The sequence below is a fragment of the Ailuropoda melanoleuca genome, chromosome 1 (genome assembly GCF_002007445.2).
Source record: "Ailuropoda melanoleuca isolate Jingjing chromosome 1, ASM200744v2, whole genome shotgun sequence".
Lineage (NCBI taxonomy): Eukaryota > Metazoa > Chordata > Mammalia > Carnivora > Ursidae > Ailuropoda > Ailuropoda melanoleuca.
Window position 1 is genome coordinate 109,715,505 of NC_048218.1, and position 17,765 is coordinate 109,733,269.

At 61.0% G+C, this 17,765-nt stretch overlaps 1 protein-coding gene across 1 annotated transcript; it reads left to right on the forward strand.

Moving 5' to 3' along the window:
• The first annotated feature begins 4,870 nt into the window (after positions 1-4,870).
• RAMP3 (receptor activity modifying protein 3) lies at positions 4,871-17,129 on the forward strand. Its single transcript, XM_034665177.1, has 3 exons — positions 4,871-5,240; positions 11,943-12,075; positions 16,515-17,129. The coding sequence occupies exons 1-3, from the start codon at positions 5,180-5,182 to the stop codon at positions 16,768-16,770; spliced, it is 450 nt and encodes a 149-aa protein (XP_034521068.1). The 5' UTR covers positions 4,871-5,179; the 3' UTR covers positions 16,771-17,129.
• Positions 17,130-17,765: the final 636 nt, after the last annotated feature.

Below are 17,765 nucleotides of genomic sequence, written 5' to 3' on the forward strand. Positions count from 1 at the left end.
ATTTGCAACACACACACACACACACACACACACACACACACACGACATAAGACCCACCAAGGGCCACTTCCGGCATGGCGGGAAAATGGGAAAACAGAAAGGAACATAAATTAAAAATCCCTCCAAATCCCTCCAGATCCAGAAATGACCAGGGATAACGTTGTGGTGTATTCTCCTCACAACATTTTCTGATTGATTCTACTAAGTTGAAATCAAAAGAAGGTGAACTTGCTTTGTTCACTTAAAAGGGACGTGGATGACGGTGAATGAGTAGACAGCATGTCAGCGATCCACACTGTGGTCCGTCCTCGGCCTGGAAGAGGAAGAACACTCTGACACCTTCTCCAGCGTGGATGAACCTGGGGGACACGATGCTGAGTGGAATGAGCCACACAGGGAAGGACACACTGTAGGGGTCCCGTTCTGGGAGGTGCTGAGATGTGTCCAAGCCACAGAGACAGAGAGGAGACGGTGGGCACCAGCGCAGGGGCAGGGGATGGGGGCTAGTGTCTCACAGGGATAGAGCTTCAGTGCGAGGAGAAAGTTCTAGGGACGGACGTGGTGGTGGCCGCGCCCAAAGGGAATGAGCTCAATGCTACTGAAGGGTGCACTTGGAGCCGGCGAGGACGGCTTTTTCATAACAACGAAAATGATAGTGATAATAAGACATAGAGAGTTGAGTCCTGGGTCCTGGGGCAGCTGGGAAGTGGCTGTGGGTCCCCTTGTCCAACCCCGGGCCTGGGGGACAACTCCCTCGCCCCCTTGCATAGTCCCACAGGGCACTGAGGATGGAGATGCAGTGCTCGTGGTCTGTCGGCAGGGGGAGCCAAGCGCCCATGCACCTGCCCGCTGCTATGGCCTCTCAGGCCACAGCTTTGCAGGGGAACCTCCCAGAGCTAGCAGGCCTGCCTGACTTCAGCCCCTCCCACGCTGGTGCACACACAGTGGGGCGGTTCTCTGATTGGGTTGCCAGGCTACTCACGGGGTCAAGACCACTCGGGGTCACCCTGGAGGGCCTGGTTGACTGCAGGGACTGTGCCTACTGGGAGCCTTGGGGGAGGCGCCTGTCTTATCCAGAGGACTTACACTCACCTGTGCTGTCCCTTCCCCAGAGGACCTGCCAAGGGGTCCAGGAGCCTGGAGAGACCCCTCCTCCATGAGAACACACTCAGTCTTCCATCTGGGAAGAGTAAGTGGGTGGGGACAGGACTGCCAGGGAGTTGTCTGCAGGCTTGCTGGAGCAGGTGGGGCTTGATGGCCTCGCTTTCTTGATGTAGAAACCATCTGCTCAGGGCCGTAGGGCGGCAGGGGGAGACACACCGGGTTGCCAGGAATGACAGCTGCTCTTGGCCCCAGCCATCCCAGTCCTCCCCACCTTCACTCTCACCTTCCTCCCCCTGTGCCCATGTATCTCAGCTTGGAGTGGCCCTCCTAGCCTTGGTCCTCACCTCTAATCTGGGAATGAGGCAGTAGGCAGTGACTTTCTCCAGCTTCAAGATTTTGTTTATTTGTCAGAGAGAGAGAGAGAGAGAGCATGCGCGGGGGTAGGAAGAGAAGGAGAGGGAAAGGGAGAACTCCGCGATGAGCAGAGAGCCTGCCTTGGGGCTCTGTCCCAGGACCCTGAGATCCTGACCTGAGCCATGCCACGTGGGGAGAAGCAGACACCAGGAAGTGGGTGAGATTTGCTTGAGCCTCTTGAAGGAGAGGTGAGCATGTCATTTCCAGAGCAAGTTTGGGGAGCTTGGGGTAGATTCCTATAAAGGCTGATTGGGCCTGTTCCCCAGGGCTGTCTGTTCTCAAGGGTGTCTGGGCTGAGCTGAGGGCAGTTGCAGAGGTGAGAAACTCAGCTGAGCATGACATTCTCCTCCTTGGGGGCTGGGCTGCATTCCGGGGTTGGACCCCTGGGCCAGGCAGGAGCACCAGGGGGCTGGCGGAGGGGGAGGGCTGGCTGGGTGCAGGGACACCATGTTCTGGAACCGAGACAGCCAAGAGCTAGAGCAAAGCCCCATCAGATGCCCACTGACTGCCTGCGCCGAGCCCTGCCCCAGACGAGGCCAGGGTGCTGGCCCGAGGCACAGGAGAGGAGAGGACAGACAGCACGAGGACCCATGGGGGAGGACATTCCCAGCGAGTGGGCTGGAGAGGAGTCAAAGGGGTCTGGCAGCTCAGCAGAAGCAACTCTGAGCGCTTCTGTGAAGGGGCAGGAAGAGAGAAGTGGAGAGCCAGGCCGAGGAGGAGGCCCGGGGCACAGGCTGGTCCATGGGCAGGTGCGGGTCCTCTCTATGGGGAGCAGACAGCCCTGGGGAAGAGCGGTTGGCTCTTCTGGGCTGGCAGCTTGTGAGCTCAGGGAAGGAACCAGATGTCAGGGCAGCCCCTGACTTGGACCTGATCTGTCCTGTCTGCTCTGAGGCCCGAGGGCTGCAGCTGGGTTCCGAGGCTGCAGCTGGTTTCGAGGCTGCAGCTGGGGTCCGAGGCTTCCCCGGGATCCCGCGTCAGCTTGGCTCCAGCAGGTGGGGGCTTCTGTCTCTGGAGGGAGGTATCCAGGCTACAGTGGATTTACCATGCCTCATCCTCAGGCAGCCCCTGAGTCAACCAGCACCCCCTATTGTGAGCTCAGAATCTAGCCCACCTGTCCGGGGTGTCCCCTTCCTCTCCTCTTCCCCTCTCCAGCTCATCCTTCCACTGGGACAGCCCCTTCTGTCTGCCCTGGGCACGCCACACCTGTGCACCCACACCTTACACAGCAAACATGCATCAGTTCTCACTAGCCTGGGTTACTGGCTCCACCGGGAGGCTGTCCTGCTCAGGGTGGGTTGAGATTGCCCAGGTCCTGACCCAGTCCAGACGTCCAAGTGGCTGGAACGTGGTGGGAGCTTATCCCAGGGCTCCCCACAGGGCTGCTCCTTGTCCAGGATGAAGCAGTTCTGCACAGCGTGGAGCGAGAGCTGCCGATCTCTTCTGTCCCAGCCTTGGAGTTCCCTGAACGTCCCTTCTGCCATGATCCAGGGGTCACCGCAAATGCTAATGCCAGCCTGGATCTGGACAGGGTGGTGGCCATCTCCGAGGACTGTTGACCTGCCCCTCTGGAGAGGAGAGAAGCCAGCTTGGGGCAGGGGAGGTAGCTGTGCACCTGTGTGTGGGGGGGTTCATGTGCCCAGCAGGTGCCAGGCCAGGAAGGAGTCAGGATGAGGGGGAAGGGCAGGGGCTTCTCCTAACTCCTTCTCACTAACTGTGGGAACCCCCTGCACCAGCAAACTCTTGCTCAGTGGGGCTCCGCACAGAGCACAGGAGGCTTGCACAGGGACGCCCTCTAGTGGGGACAAGGGGTGGTCTGTGGAGCACGGAGGAGCTCCTGAGCCTGGGGGGTGCGTGGGACCTCAGAATGGGGGAGGGGAGGGCATCCCCGATGGGGGAGCGGCTTCAGCCAGGTCCAAGGTGCAGTGTGCAGGCCCTGGGGTTCTCCTACTATCATTGCTGCAGCCCTGCCTGGCCCCGCTGTTCATTCCCAAGGACTAGTCCCACGGAATCACAGCCCACGGGCTAGTCCAGGCTTCTGGCTGCTGTCCACCTGTCCCTCTTTATGGAAACGCGGGGGGGGGGTCTTGGGGGTCTGGCCGAGCCTCTCCCGCGGAGTGCCGTGGGCCCTGGTGAGTCTCCTGGGACGCTGGTGGGCCCCTGCACTGTGTGGGTTGGCGCAGGGCATTGGAGAGGGGGTGGCTGGCTCAGAGCCGAGCTCAGCCCGAGGCCCCTCTGCGTGAGCGAAGGCTTGGGTTGCTCCTGTGCCTGCCCTCCCCACCACCTCCGGGGGAAGGCAGGCAGGAAGGCTGATCAATATTAATTAGCTTTAAGTCTCCGTTGAAATAATTCTGGCTACTGCCAGAAAAGGCACAGAAAGCTTCGATCCCTTACTAATGCAGGAAGGGTCAGATCAGCTCACGCAGCCAGCAACGGTGTGTGACTGCCACCAGCATCTGGACTCCGGGGTGACCCCACCAGCTGTTATTACCTTCTACCTCCGCCACTCAGAGAGGCGGAAGGCTTGTCCAGGTGGGGAGCCCACTTGCTGGTACTTCTGGTGTGGGCGGGGCGCTGGCAGACAGCAATCCCCCAGGGAGCCCCGCCCTCCTGGCTTTGCTCTGCGAGCCCTCAGACCGGTGTGCGCTCCCACAGTTGGGCTGTGGGCACCGAGGGCAGAGGGGTCCCTCCCTCCAAGGGGTTCGGGATGACAATGTGACCAGGTGTCCACTTGGACCAGGGTCCATGCTAGGGGCTGAAGGTGACGGAGATGACCAAACCCGCATAAGTGATCTAATCGAGTCTCTCCCTCCCCCACTCCAGGCCCGCGATGCTCCTTGCGGTCAGGTCTTCCTGGTTACCAGTCACTCCCCTGGCCCTGATTTTGTCCTTTGAGGTTTCCCAGAGGTCACAGGGCAGGGACCAGGGCCTGAGGACTGGGGCGCGCACCAAGGTGCTGTACCTGCCCAGGCCCCATCCCTTTTTGGTGCAGAGGGGTGCAAAGGCACAGGGAAGCCCCCAGAAAATACCCTGGGGGCCCTGGGGCCAATAAGGACTCCGGGATGAGCCGCTTCAGTCTGGTGGCCCCTCCCTGCTCCAGCACACAGCGCTCCCCACCCCTCCGCGGCCCCACCTCTCCTCCGGCTGGTGCCACCCCCGCACACCCCCCCCCCAAGTCTCTCCTGCCCTCGGAGCCTCACAGCACTCCTGCCCCAGGCACCTTCCTGGCCCTCGGCCGCCCGCTCCCCGCCTCCAGGCGCACTCCCGGACGCGCACCCACTCCTTCCCGCTCCTTAGGCCGCTCCTCCCCGCCAGCCGCCCCCGTCCTGCCAACCGCGCGCTCGCCGCCAGCAGCACCCTGGAACGGGAGGGCCAGGGCTAGCACCGGGGGTGGGGGGCGTGTCTTGAGGGTGTGCGCTCCGGCTAGGGGGCGAGTTCTGGGGGAGGTGGGGGCGCGTCCCGGGTGGGCGCGTCCCGGGAGGGCGCGTCCCGGACAAGCGCGCGTTCTGGAAGCAAGAGTGTCCCCGGTGGGTGGGCGCGTCCCCGAGGGGGAGGGCACAGTCTAGGGGCGGGCTCTCCGCGGCCCCACCCTCGACCGCGTCCCCCGGCGCCCCCCGCGCACCCAGCCGGGACCGAGCCGACCGCGCGCCACAGCTATCCGGCCATGGAGACGCGAGAGCGGCGGCGCCCGCAGTTTCGGCTGCTGCTGCTGCTGCTGCTTTGCGGTAAGGGGCCGCGGGGTCCGGCGCCAGGGCTCCCCGACATCCTCCGGGGCCACGGGGACCAGCGCGGGCTTCGACCTCCCGCTCCCCCGCCGGGCCGCGCCTCCTGCCCTGCACGGATTCCGGCCTGCCCGGCGCGCCTGGCTCCGGAGAGGCGAGGCGTGACCCCGGCGCCGTCCCCAGCCTCCGAGGGAGGGTCCTGTCTACGGTCCCCGGAGGAGCCGAAGGCGACGGACTGGGGCTGGGAAGGGGGACGTGGGGTCTTGTGCGGGATCTGCCCGGCCAGCGGGCTGGGGCCACGCCTGCTCCTCGCAGCTGCGGTGTCCCGGGTCTCGCTGCCAGCGGGCTGGGGTGGCCTGCCAGGGCGACTCCCCGAGCGCACAGGCGGCGCAGGTCCGGCTCCCACTTCGCTGTTAGGTAATGAGCTCTCCGTCCTGGGGCTCTTGCGTGAACCCCACGCTCAGGGCTTGGGTGAGAGGAATCCAGACCCCATAGGGCTGGTGCTTTCCACTTGTACTTGTCCTCCGAGGACAGCCCTTCCGTGTGTGTGTGTGTGTGTGTGTGCACGCGCGCGTGCCTGTGCGCGTGTGCGCAGGGCTCGCAGGACCGGGAAGGGGGAAGCTCCCTGAGGCTTCGCTCCCAGATCCCTCCTCCAGCAAGAAAACTGGGCTCCAGGGAGAATACGTTGTTTACGACTTGGGAATGGATCCGATGAAAAGCTTGTTTTGAAAAATTTTACTAAAGAGACGATCCAAGATCAAGTAAGAGGGTGTGTGTGCGTGTGTGTGCGTGTGTGTGTGTGTGTGTGTGTGTTTGGGGAGGGCTTCCCTGGGAGAGGCTTGCTGAGCAGGCAGCTGAGCTCAGGTGGGAGCCCTGACCTGGGGGTCAAGGGGTTCAGGGCCTCTCCGAGGGGCCACTGTCCCCTGAGTCCTGTGGGAGGCTAGCCTTGCCCTCGCTGGCCCATGTCCCTGGCTGTAAGACGCAAAGTTGACCTTGTTTGAAATCACTGTCAGCTTTGCTGGTTTGGAACCAATTAGGAGGTGGGAAAGGGCTGGATTGGCCCCTTGGCTTCCCGATCTCCGGAGATGTCTGGGTGGGGAAGTGGGGCTTCATCTCACCTTCCACGGTCAGAGCGTACGGTTAGGTGCTTGTTCGTGTTGGAAGAAAGGGTGTGTTGTGGCTTCTGACACGGGATTTCAGTAAGCCTCAAATGCGAGGCCCGTGGAGTGGAGATTTTGGTTCCTCAAGGGAAGGGAGCCCTTAGCTTCATTCCGAGGACTGTTGAGGCCCCGCTGAGCTGCCTCCAGCATGAGACTGTGAAGGACCAGAGGCAGACATTGCACGCACATCCTCCGTGTCTAACAGCACTGGGTTCTGGGCCCGAGGGCGGTCTGATCCTCCCTCCGTGGCTCCACCGGCTCCCTTCCATGGAGCTAGGGTGGGGCGCCCCGGCCAGGGTGGGGCCAGGCCAGCCTCTCTGCGGATCCAGCCCAGTGCTGGTCCTGCCAGAGGGAGAGCCTTGGGAAGTGGCTGCTGACGGAGTGGGACGCAGGGAAAGAAAGGCAAGACCTGCTCATGGTCACACGTCATGTGTCATAGCTGGGGCCGAGCTCTGGAGGTTGCTACATCTGGAAGGAGGGTCCCAGGCCTGCTGACATCTGTGCAAAAGGGGGGCCCGGCCATCCAGGGAACAGGGCCAGCTGGGGGACTGGTTCCTCTTGCCGGCAGAGGCCCATTGAGGACTGACTGTGGAGGGCCAGGGGAGGAAGGTGAGTTCAGGTTTCTGGGGGAGTTGCAGACCTCCATTCAGAGGCAGCAGCCACTGTGCAGGGCCTCGGGGTGGTGAGGTCCAACAGAAGCCCCCTCCCTCCCCCCCCCCCGCTGGGGCTAACCTCTGTGCCCACTCCTCGATGGCACCCTTCAGTCTGGGCGCGAATCCCAGGGCCTCCCTTTGTAAGTGCTGAACCCCAAGATCATAGGGCACTTACTGGCTCTGGACTCAGTTTCCCCCACTGCAGTGTGGATGTAGGAATAGCAACATGTGAAGGACTATTGCGACATTTAGTTTGATTCCCGATAACCCTGTGCCAGCCGTGGGGTTCACGCTCAGACACAGGGTTGTGTGGGAAAGCGCCCACCAGCGCCTGGCACATGTGCCGCAGCTCCAGGGGCCGACAGGACCCCCAGACAGCGCTGGTGCTGTGAGTGAGCGTGGCACTGTCCTCTTTTGGTCAGTGATGAGTAATGATGTCCTGATGCCGAGTCACCTCTGGTCACCCTGACTCGTGTGCACACCACTGGGCCCAGTGACACAGGTGGTTGGCCGAGAGGGGCCTCGAAGGTCTTCTGACCCCACTCCTCATTTTATAGAGAAGAAATTGAGGTCCAGGGTGGGGAGGACACTGCTCAGACTCAGGGGCAGGGGCAGAACCTTCCAGAAACTATGGCCAGCCTGGCCATTCCTGCCGCTCGGAGCCTGGTGACTGGTGTTGTTGGTCCTCATTTCCATCCGAGCGGGATGAGAGGCTCCTGTATTTCGTTTCCAAATGCCCCGCTTGTAAAAGGCCTTTCTCCGGGAAATGCATCTGTTTGGCTGTTTATCATCTCCTGGAGTCTGGAAGTCCCCGAGACAAAAGGAGCACAGTTCTACATTTTCTTTGTTTCCCTGTTGGGGAACTGAGTTTTGTATTTCAGTTTAATTCCCGAGACCTTTACTGATGCAGCTGGTAGCTTGTGGCAGCCGCCCACCTTCTTGGTGTTGTCAGGAATCTGCGTCTTTACCTGCTGTTCTCCACCGGCTGGGGTGTTGGGTTTTGCTGGGAGCATTTGAGCAGGGTGTGCCTCAGAGATGGTGCTAGAATCCCGCCCCCCCGCCGCCCAGGACACTTCTGGTTTGTCCCATGGTGCCTGCCTGGTGCAGACTCAGGGGTGGCACTGTCCTGGCATCCCCACAGCACCCCCGTGGTCCTTGATGGCACATTTTCCACCAGTCCTGGCCAGGCTCCTGCCACATTGCCGGGTGGAGACTCCGGTCCAGGAAGAAGGAGGAGGAGGGGCGAGAAGAGAGAGGGTCCTAGGGCAGAGGGAGGAGAACAAGAGGAAGGAAACACTGGGCTGGGTCTTAGTGGTTTAGGTGGTTTGGGTACGCTGTGGGGCTCAGGGGTTCCGGGTCCAGAGGCTTCTGGGGGTCGAGGTCCAGGAGATGCAGGTCCAGGGGGTTCAGGTCTAGGGGTACAGGTCCAGAGGGGGCTGGTCCAGAGTTTCAGGGCCAGGGGGTCCTGGTCCAGGGGATGCAGGTCCAGGTGTCCGGGGGGTCCAGAAGTGCAGGTCCAGGTGTCGGGGTCCAGCCCAGGTGTTGGATCAGGTAGGTGGTCTAGGTAAAGGTGGGTTTTCGCTGGGAGGTATGGCAGCAGCCAGGAGTAGGTGACAGTGTAGGACTTGTGTGGCTTATGCCCCTGTGGGAGGTGAGTGGAACTCAGGAGACTCAGATGGGCTGTGATGACCCCATCAGGGAAAGGCTAGGCCCAGCATGGGGCCAAGGGCTAAGTGTGGAGAATGCTGGTGGACTTCCAGAACCTTTGGTGGGGAGTCCATTGGGGAACTACAGAGAGAGGTGCCTTTGGAATAGGACAGTGATGGGAGAAAGGAACACGGGCTGGTTTCATCATCATCCCCCCCCCCCCCCCCCCCCCCCCTGTGCCCCCNCCTGCACTCCCCAGAGTCACTAGCACCATGCCCATGTGGCCCTGGACCCAGGGCTGCCTTCCTGCCAGCCGCTGGGCAGGTGCATGGCATACCCTGGCTCTCGTTTGGAAAGTCACTTTTCCTCTGGGCATTTAAACTGGGGAGATGGGGGGCAGGAGGCATGATGCTGTTCCTCAGGCAAACCAAAGATGGGATTGGCATTGAGGGTATTGGCTCAGGCCAGTATGGACAGGCCACTGGGGGCAACTCTGCAGGCAGGTGGCTTGGGTTGACCCCTCACTGTGTTACTGAGCGGGTGGATGATCTTCCCTTCCTGGTGACCCTGTCTTTTTAAGTGACTCTGAGAGTGGGACCTTACTTAGGACAGGGCACTCTGTGGACATTGGTCAGGCATTGTGGAGGAGATGGCAAGGCTCCTCTTGAAGGAACATCAGCTTGAGTCTTGGCTGCTACATGCCTGGACCCTGTGAGTGAAGGCTCTGAGATTGGTTTCAGTGGGAGTGTGCTGGGGTTGAAAACTGCCCTGGGAGGCCTGCTTCAGTCTGGCTCAGGGTCCACCTTTCCAACCTCACTGTCATCCCTTCACCCCTCACAACTGTGGGTGCCCAATCCCTAAGCACAGTGGTTTGGCTCCCTGGGCTCCTGTCTGTACCTGGCACTCCCTCACTGTTCATTTTCTTTAATTTCACTGATTTTTTGTTTATTAATTTGTTCTGTAAATTATTGAGAAAAGAGTATTTAATTCTCAACTGTTATTGTGGATTTGTCATTTTGTTCCTTGCAGTTCTATCCATTTTTGCCTCCTGTGTTTTGATGCTCTGTTATTAGGGGCATACATGTTTAGCATTGCTATGTTTTCTTGGTGAATTGAACCATTTATCATTGTGAAAGACCCTCCTTATCTCTGGTAATATGCTTTGCTCTGAAATATACTTCGTTCAGTATTCATATAGCCACTCCACCTTTCTTTGGATTAGTAGTAGCATGGTATGTCTTTTTTCTACCCTTTGACTTTGAGCTTATTTGAGTTTTTCTGTTTAAAGTAGGGTTCTTGTGAACAGCCTATGGTTGGGGCTTGTTTTTTTTTTTTTTTTTTAATCTCATCTAACAGCTTAGCTTCTTAATTGGGTGTTTAGGCCATTGACACTCAACCTATTTTTTTAAAAAATATTTTATTTTTGAGCAATCTCTACACCCAATGTGGGGCTCAAACTCACAATCCTGAGATCAAGAGTCACATGTTCTATCGACCGAGCCAGCCAGGCGCCCCTCAATCTGACTATTGACATGGTTTGGTTTACATCTACCAATGTGTCATCAGTACTTTTTCTCTTCTCTTTTTTTCTGTATTCTTTTAGACTTAATTTTTTTTTAAACTCCTCACTGCCTTGTCTTCTTCATTCTCGCCTCCCTTCTGTTCCCAGAAGTGCCCTTCTGGTCACGGGGCTGCCTTCTGCGTGGCGCAAGCCCCTCCCTGAGCCAGGCAGCCTGTGGTCTCCCCTGGGGATGACCTGGCCTGCAATGCAGGATCTCAGTGGGTCAGAACCTGCCATTTCTTGTTGACAGCCATTTCTTCTGCATGTGCTTCTGCTCAAACTATGAAATTTGTGCTGCTGCCCTCAGGAACTGATCATTCATTCATTCATTCATTCTCTTGAAAAGTCTTTTTGGAATACCAAGGAGGTGCTGGTGGTTAGGGGTGGATGGGGTGGTTAGGGTGGTTAGCTGGTTAGCGCAGCAGGCATTTATCAAACACCTGCAGTAACAACATCATAAAGACGGGAGTCTCTGTGGGCACATGACTAGTGCCTGTCCGGACGGCCCCCTTGTGAAGCAGGACCTGTTTCCCTTAGTTTACAGATGGGGAAACTGAGGTCAGTTGGTGACCAGTGATGCTGGGGATGAGCCCAGGTCTGCCCAGTTCTGGGTGTGGGCCTCTCTCCTGTTTCTTTCCCTGTGGTTTCTCCTGCAACACAATACTCTCTGCCAGGACACACACAGATGTATGCACACACGTACACACACACACACAAACATACATGTACACACACCAGGATGCACATGGCAGGGCTGTATGCACACACATACACACACATGAACACACACAGATATACACACATATGCACACACAGGCATATACACACATGCACACACACAGCAAAGCTGTATGCACACACATGCACACACTCACAAACACACACACGTAAACATACATACACGCATGTACACACATATGCACACACATACTAGGACACACACCACAGGGCTTTCTCTTGATTATGTGGTGGGAGCCAAAGCAGGGGTCATAGGAAGGGAGCTTACGAGGGGTGTCTGGGGAGGAAGGGTGGGCCGGTCCTGAAGGTGGGCACTGCTCAGTGGGGAATGAACTGGGAGAAGGTGGAGGTGGAGGGATGGGGGTGCTGGGGGCAGAGGTGGAGCGGGGAGGGGGTGCCAGGAATCCTGGGCGGGACCCCATGGACCTGGGGAGTAACCTGGCCCCTGCTTCTGGAACATGAGTCCCTGTGTCTTGTCAGCCCTGGGCCTCCTGGAATCGAGGGGCAGCTCTGACAGGGCTGATGGTGTTCGCTCCCACGTGGCCCTCTGTGGTGCCCTTGTGGCCCTAGGTGGTCAGCAGACTTTCAAGATCTTTCTGGGGAGGTGCTCTGGGCACCCTCGACCCTCGAAGTCAGTGGGGCCGCTTTGCCATCCCTGATGGATGGGACCCACTTTCCACCCTCCCCATATGCAGGAGCCCAGCTGTTCTCGGCTTCCCCAACCCCCAGGACACGCATCCCCTGCCCGATGCCCTCCCTCACCTTCTTTCTCCCACACCCCGCTGGGAGACCATGGCTCTCTGGGTTCCATCTAGGTGACACCCACGTGGGTCCCCTTTTGGCAGTGGCTTCACTTCCCTGGGCCACACGGTACGGGAGCAGTGTGAGGATCACATTGCAAACGACGTTCCCAGCAGTGTCATGGCTGTGGCTGTCCCCTCTCCAGGTGGGTGTCCTCGAGTGGGTGGCTGCAACGAGACTCGCATGCTGGAGAAGCTGCCCCTCTGCGGGAAGGCCTTCGCCGACAGGATGCACAAGGTGGACGTCTGGAAGTGGTGTAACCTGTCTGAGTTCATTGTGTGAGTGCTGGGGCTCCGCACGGGGCTGCCCTCCCCGCCGCCTGGCCTCCCTGCTCACCCCTGCCCTCCCCTGCCACTGCCTGCCCTCCCCTGCCCACCTCTGCCCTCCCCTGCCACCTCCTGCCCTCCCCTGCTCACCCCGGCCATGCTTGCCCTCCCTGCCCTCCCCTGCCCATTCCCAGCAGATGGAGAAATTTCACTCTGTTTCGTTCAGGAACAGTTCCCCCACACCAACTGTGCCAGGTCCACGCAGGGGTTGTGGGTGTGGAGCTCACCCCCAGACCCACTGTCTGCTGGGGTACTGGGCACGGAAGCCCCTAGAACAGCTGTTGGGGATGGAGAGCAGGGGGCCTGAGCTTGGAGGATTAAGGACTAAAGCAGCTGAGCAGACCCCGGGCTTCTGGGGAGGACGGGGGCTCCCGGCAGGCGTGGGGCAGGGACAGCTCAGTCCAAGGGGGCTACCGGCATAGCACCAGCAATGGGGAGATGCAGGGAGTGGGGGCAGGCCCATCGCTGATGATTTGCAAGGAGGGAGAAGCCAGTGCGTCTTGATGTTTGATGCAAAGTGTGATTCCGGGCTCCCTCTTGTCCTCGGAGCCATGAGGAAGTTTCTGGGCACCAGGCTTGGAGTGGACATGCGAGGTGGGCCAGGGAGGGTGAGGTGGGAGATTCCCACCCTGTGCCTCTGTCACCGCCAAAGCCTCGGTGAGGAGGTCAAGCCGATGTCCAGCCCCAGGGCCAGAGGACAGAAACAGGCTGCCAGAGGGGCATCTGGGGTCAGCGCCAGTGGGAGCTGACTTCCCACGCCAGCTGAGCCAGACCCCACGCCGGAGAGGGGGGCCGGCCTCCAAAGACCTGGGTGGTCTGTGAGTCACCTGAGGACCATCCAAGGAGCAGCTGGGGTCCAGAGCCCCTCCCTGAGGCTTGTTCTCTGAGCCGTTGGGACGGAGGGTCTGTGCCTTCTCATACCCACGAGCATGGCCTGGGGCCTGGAGCTGGGGGGCCTAGGGACAGCGGTTGGCGCCTGGCCGCCCCTTCCATTGTACCCAGGAGGCGACCCCTCGGGTGAACCAACCTTCCTGAGGTGCGGGGCCCCCGGGGATCCCTCGGAGGGAAGTTCTAGGCCACCCCTTCCCCCAGGCACGAGCCCCCACCAGCCGTGACCCCTTCCAGTTGTGAGCGACCAGGTGTGACTGGGGCATTGGATAAGGGATAAGGGCTCTGGCAGGAACAGCACGGCAGGGACCAGCATCTCGAGATCCCCGTGCAGCAAGAGGGAGACCCCAGTGCCCTATCGGTGCCTCAGAGGCTTCGTGAAGGGCCAGAGAAGAAGCGCCGCAGACACAGAAAGAGTCCCTGGCGGGGGGACCAGGGAGCAGAAGATGACAGTGGCGGGAAGACAGAGCTGGGAGCACGAGGCAGTCCAGGGTCTGCCAACAGGCCGGGTGTCCTGCGGGGGCAGGACTTCTAGAAGGCGGGCAGGGAGGTGCAGGGAGAAACTCCAGGCCATTTGCAGGTGAAGGCTCAGGTTCAGACCCCGAGGGCTCGCCCAGTGGCTGGCACCAAGGCCCCGGACCAAGACGCGGGCCGTGAAGGGGCAGAGGTGCGTGTGCAGAAAGAGAACAGCGGGCTAGACACACGTGAGGACTCGGGGCCTCAGGCTCCCCACGCAGCCCTGGAAACCAGGAGGGGGTGGGGCTGGGGCTTCAGAATTCAAGAATGCTTCTCCCCCTGCCAATCTGTCATCATGGAAACAGCAACAGGCTCCCACCTCCTGTTTCCCAGGCGCCCTTTCTCAGGGTGCAGCCCCCACCCCCAGCCCCCCAAATAGTGAGAAAACCACCAAAGAGGACAAAGTCAGAGGCAGAGGGCAGAGGCAGAGTGTGAGAGCAGGAGGGGGGGAGCGAGGGGTCCCAGTGGCAGGGAGCACCAAGGGGGGACTGTCCCCACGGTGATCCATATCTGAGGTCACTGCCCTTGTGCTTGCCCCACGGCCAGCTCACTGAGGGTGGGACCCCCTCCATCCCATTAAGGGGTGGCTGCTGGCGAGGTTTCCAGGTGCCGTGCTGTATCTCCTACGAGCAACAACACGGGCAGCCAATCTGAAGGAAAGCAAGGAGCCGAGTGGGGAAAGCATCTGCCTGGTGGGAGAGGGCATCTGACCGGGGGCTTCTGGGCTGTGTGCCCCCCCTGCCATCGGGGCTAGAGCTGCATCTCCTTTAACTGTGTGAGCAGCACCCCAGGAGTTGGAGGGAGGGTGCTCCGGGGGCCACACCCAAGGGGGACATGGGGAGACCCCGTGTGACCAGGGGATGCTGGGGAAGAACAAGTGTTGTGACCCTGGTTCCCTGAAGTCGTGCATACAGCGCCTTCCTTGTGAAGAAAGTCTCATTTGTGTCTCCAGCCCCAGCCGGGGCCGGCGAGTCAGCAGGGCGCGGGGCTGCGTGTGGACGGCAGGATGCCAGGGAGTCGTGGCCTCTGCAACCCTTGTGCGCCCAGCTAGTCCCCAGCATTCTCGAGAAGCACCCTGCGTGGGCACTGGGTATGCGGCTCTGTGAGCTGATCCGCGGTGATGGTTGCTATGCACACTCACCTGTCCTCTCCGTCATCCTCCTGGAGAGAGGTACTCTGAACCCCCCCTTACAGGTGGAGAAACTGAGGCTCAGGAACACAAGAAACATGGCTGAAATCTGGAAGATGGTCAGAGCTGGGGCCGGAGGCAGCCTGTCAGCCTACGCTGTTCAGCACTGCCTTCTGGGGGTGTGGGGCCGGGCTCCACTGCCTGGCTTTGCACGCTTGTGTCCAGCCTCAGCCGGCCTCATCTCGGCCCTGCGGAGAGTGGTGCTGGCCTTCCCGCAGGCGAGGGAGTCAGAGCATAGGGTTCTCGTCAGACTCCCGGGGCGGGGGCTGCCCCAAGCAAAGGCCATGTTGGATCTCTCCTGGACAGCAGCCCACTAACCGTGTGGGTGCGGGGGTGGGTCTGGGGATGACAGGCTTCCTGTGGCTCTGACCTGGGCATGTCCCAGGCTCTGGACATGACTCAGGCGTCCCTTCTGCTTCTGGTTCTCTTCTGTCTGTGTGGGCTCCTCCTCGTAGGCATTACCTGGGGGGCCCAGGTGTGTGACCTGCATTCCAGCTTCTGCGCTAGGACCCTGCCTGGTGCAGCCAAGAGGGCTGGGCACCCGGAGGGCCTGGCCACGTGAATCCACTGCCCCTCGTCTCCTACCCCTTGTTGGGCAGAGACAGCATCTGTGTAGGAAGCAGCTCCTTCCTGTTGAGGGCTCAGGCCAGGCCATGTTCCCCAGGACAGCGCAGGAAGGAGGGCACGGGGCACAGAGCCTCAGGCCTGCCTCACCCCAGCCTTCGTTCCCGTGGGGAGCCAAGGCCGGAACCATTGGCCCTCCTAATCCTGATCTGCATGCGGCACTCAGCCAGGTGTGGGGAGGCACAGGCCGTGGACCTGGCATGTGTCCATCCAGCCCTCTCTCCAGAGCATCTTGGGTGCTGGTCACCAGTCTAGGCTCCCACGTCCCGGGGCCGCTGGTTGTGTTCAGGGTGGGGTGGCCATTTGGCTGACTCTGGGTCCCCTTAGTTGCACCATAGTCGGCTGTTTGAACTGTCCAGAGCCCACCTGCTGGACAGACGTGGCACCTCATGGGTGGCTTGCTGAGTGCCCTTCGGAGGTTTGATGACATGGACAGGGAGGCCCGTGGAGGAGGGGGCTCGAGCCTGTCCTGTCCAATGGGGGCCGCCCCCTCCTGACCTGGCAAATGAGGCAGCTGGCCCTTGGCCTTGGAGACCCCTCCCCTGAGGCCCACAGAGCATCTTAGATGATAAGACCCTTGTGGTTCGTGCATCCCTCTGCCTTGAAGGAAGAGTCAGGCCTGATATGTCTTCTGGGCAGACCGGGAAGTCCTGGGAGCCCTGGGGGCTGGGCCCAGACTGGGGGCTCTGGGGGCTCCTGGCCTCCCAGGGAGCCAGTCCCGGGCATGAGGTGCGGACATCACTCAGCCACAGAGCTTCCCTGCTCCGTTTGCTCTTGGTTGAGATGGGAGGTCTGGGGTCTGGGCTAGATGAGCTCAGGGTGTGTGCAGAGGTCACATCACTGGCCTGGGGGATTCGTGGCAGGCATCCGGCCAAGCCGAGTGGAGCTTGGTTGTGCGTGTGGGGGAGGCAGCTCAGGCACAGGGACAGCCGGGCTGAAGCCTGGGGGGAGGAAAGGCTTGGTGGTGGTGGGGGGGATGATCACCTTGCCCCAGGAGCCTCTGGGCAAGGAGGCGGCATGTCAGATAGGGGCCATGGTAGGAGGGTCCCGAGGGTGCTCCTGTGCCCTCTGTCCAGCGCTGCCCAGGGCTGGGCCCCCACCCCCTGCTCTCCGGGTCACGGCCAGCATGGGGGGTGGTGCAGGGAGCCGCTTGTCACGCCCTCTGCCTTTGCAGGTACTACGAGAGCTTCACCAACTGCACCGAGGTGGAGACCAACGTGGTGGGCTGCTACTGGCCCAACCCCCTGGCGCAGGGATTCATCAGCGGCGTCCACAGGCAGTTCTTCGCCAACTGCAGCGTGGACAGGACGCACTGGGAGGACCCCCCGGACGAGGTTCTCATCCCGCTCATCGCCGTGCCGGTCCTGCTGACCGTGGCCATGGCCGGCCTGGTGGTGTGGCGCAGCAAGCGCCCTGACCAGCTGCTGTGAGGTCCGGCGGTCGGAGGGGCCGCGCCTGGAGAGAGGGAAGGCCGGGCCGGGTGCTGCGGAGCTGTCCCGACCCGGACCCGGCGGTCGTGGGCAGGCGCCACCCGGCCCCGCAGCCCGCTGCACTCATGCTGCTCACCCAGGCTCTTCCTCTTTCTTGGGCGGGGGAAGAAAACGCACTAAGGCCGGAGCCCGAATCGCTGCTGCTGTGCCCGCTGCCCAGGCTGGTGTCCAGGCCATTCCTTCGCAGAGCCCTGCCTGGCCCCGCCCGGGCCTCCTGACCTGACCCCACCCCCCGGCCTGGGTCTGACCCCACCTCCCAATCCGACCCCACTCCTGTCCTGACCCCACCCCCTGCCCTGACCCCATCTGCCCTGACCCCACCCCCTGCCCTGGCTCTGACTCCACCTCCCAACCCGACCACACCCCCTGCCCTGATCCCACCCCAGTCCTGACCCCACCCCTTGCCCTGACCCCACCTCCTGCGCCGGCCCTAGGCTCCACCCCCTGGCTGGCTCCACCCCCTCTGGCTCTGCCCTGGGCCTCCCTGGCCTGGCCCGCCCACTCACACCTTAGCTGGGGTTGGATGGACGGTGCTCGAGGTGTTTGTAGGCTCTTGCTCCTCTGTGTCTGAGCCCTTCTGGCGGGGAGCCCTTGCACGGCCTGAGGACGGAAAGCCCCGACAGACTGAGAGTCAGGCCGGGGTCCCCTGGCTGCCAGGCACTGCCTGAGACCCCCTGTGTGTGCCCCCAGTGCAGGCCTCCTTCCCAGGCCCCCTGTGAGTCAGGCCCCTCTGGGCTGGGGTCCCGTGAGCTGCGTGCTGGCTGAGCTCCGTCTGTGCTGTGTGTGCTTTCTCTGAGTAAAGAGTCATCCGCTTCTGGCTTTTCTGTTTTATTTCAGGGCATTCGGAGAGAGGCCTGTCTCTTGGGGCTGACAAGTCCTCATGCCCGTTTTCCAGATAGGGAGTGACCGAGGGATGCCCCAGAAGCCCAGAATGT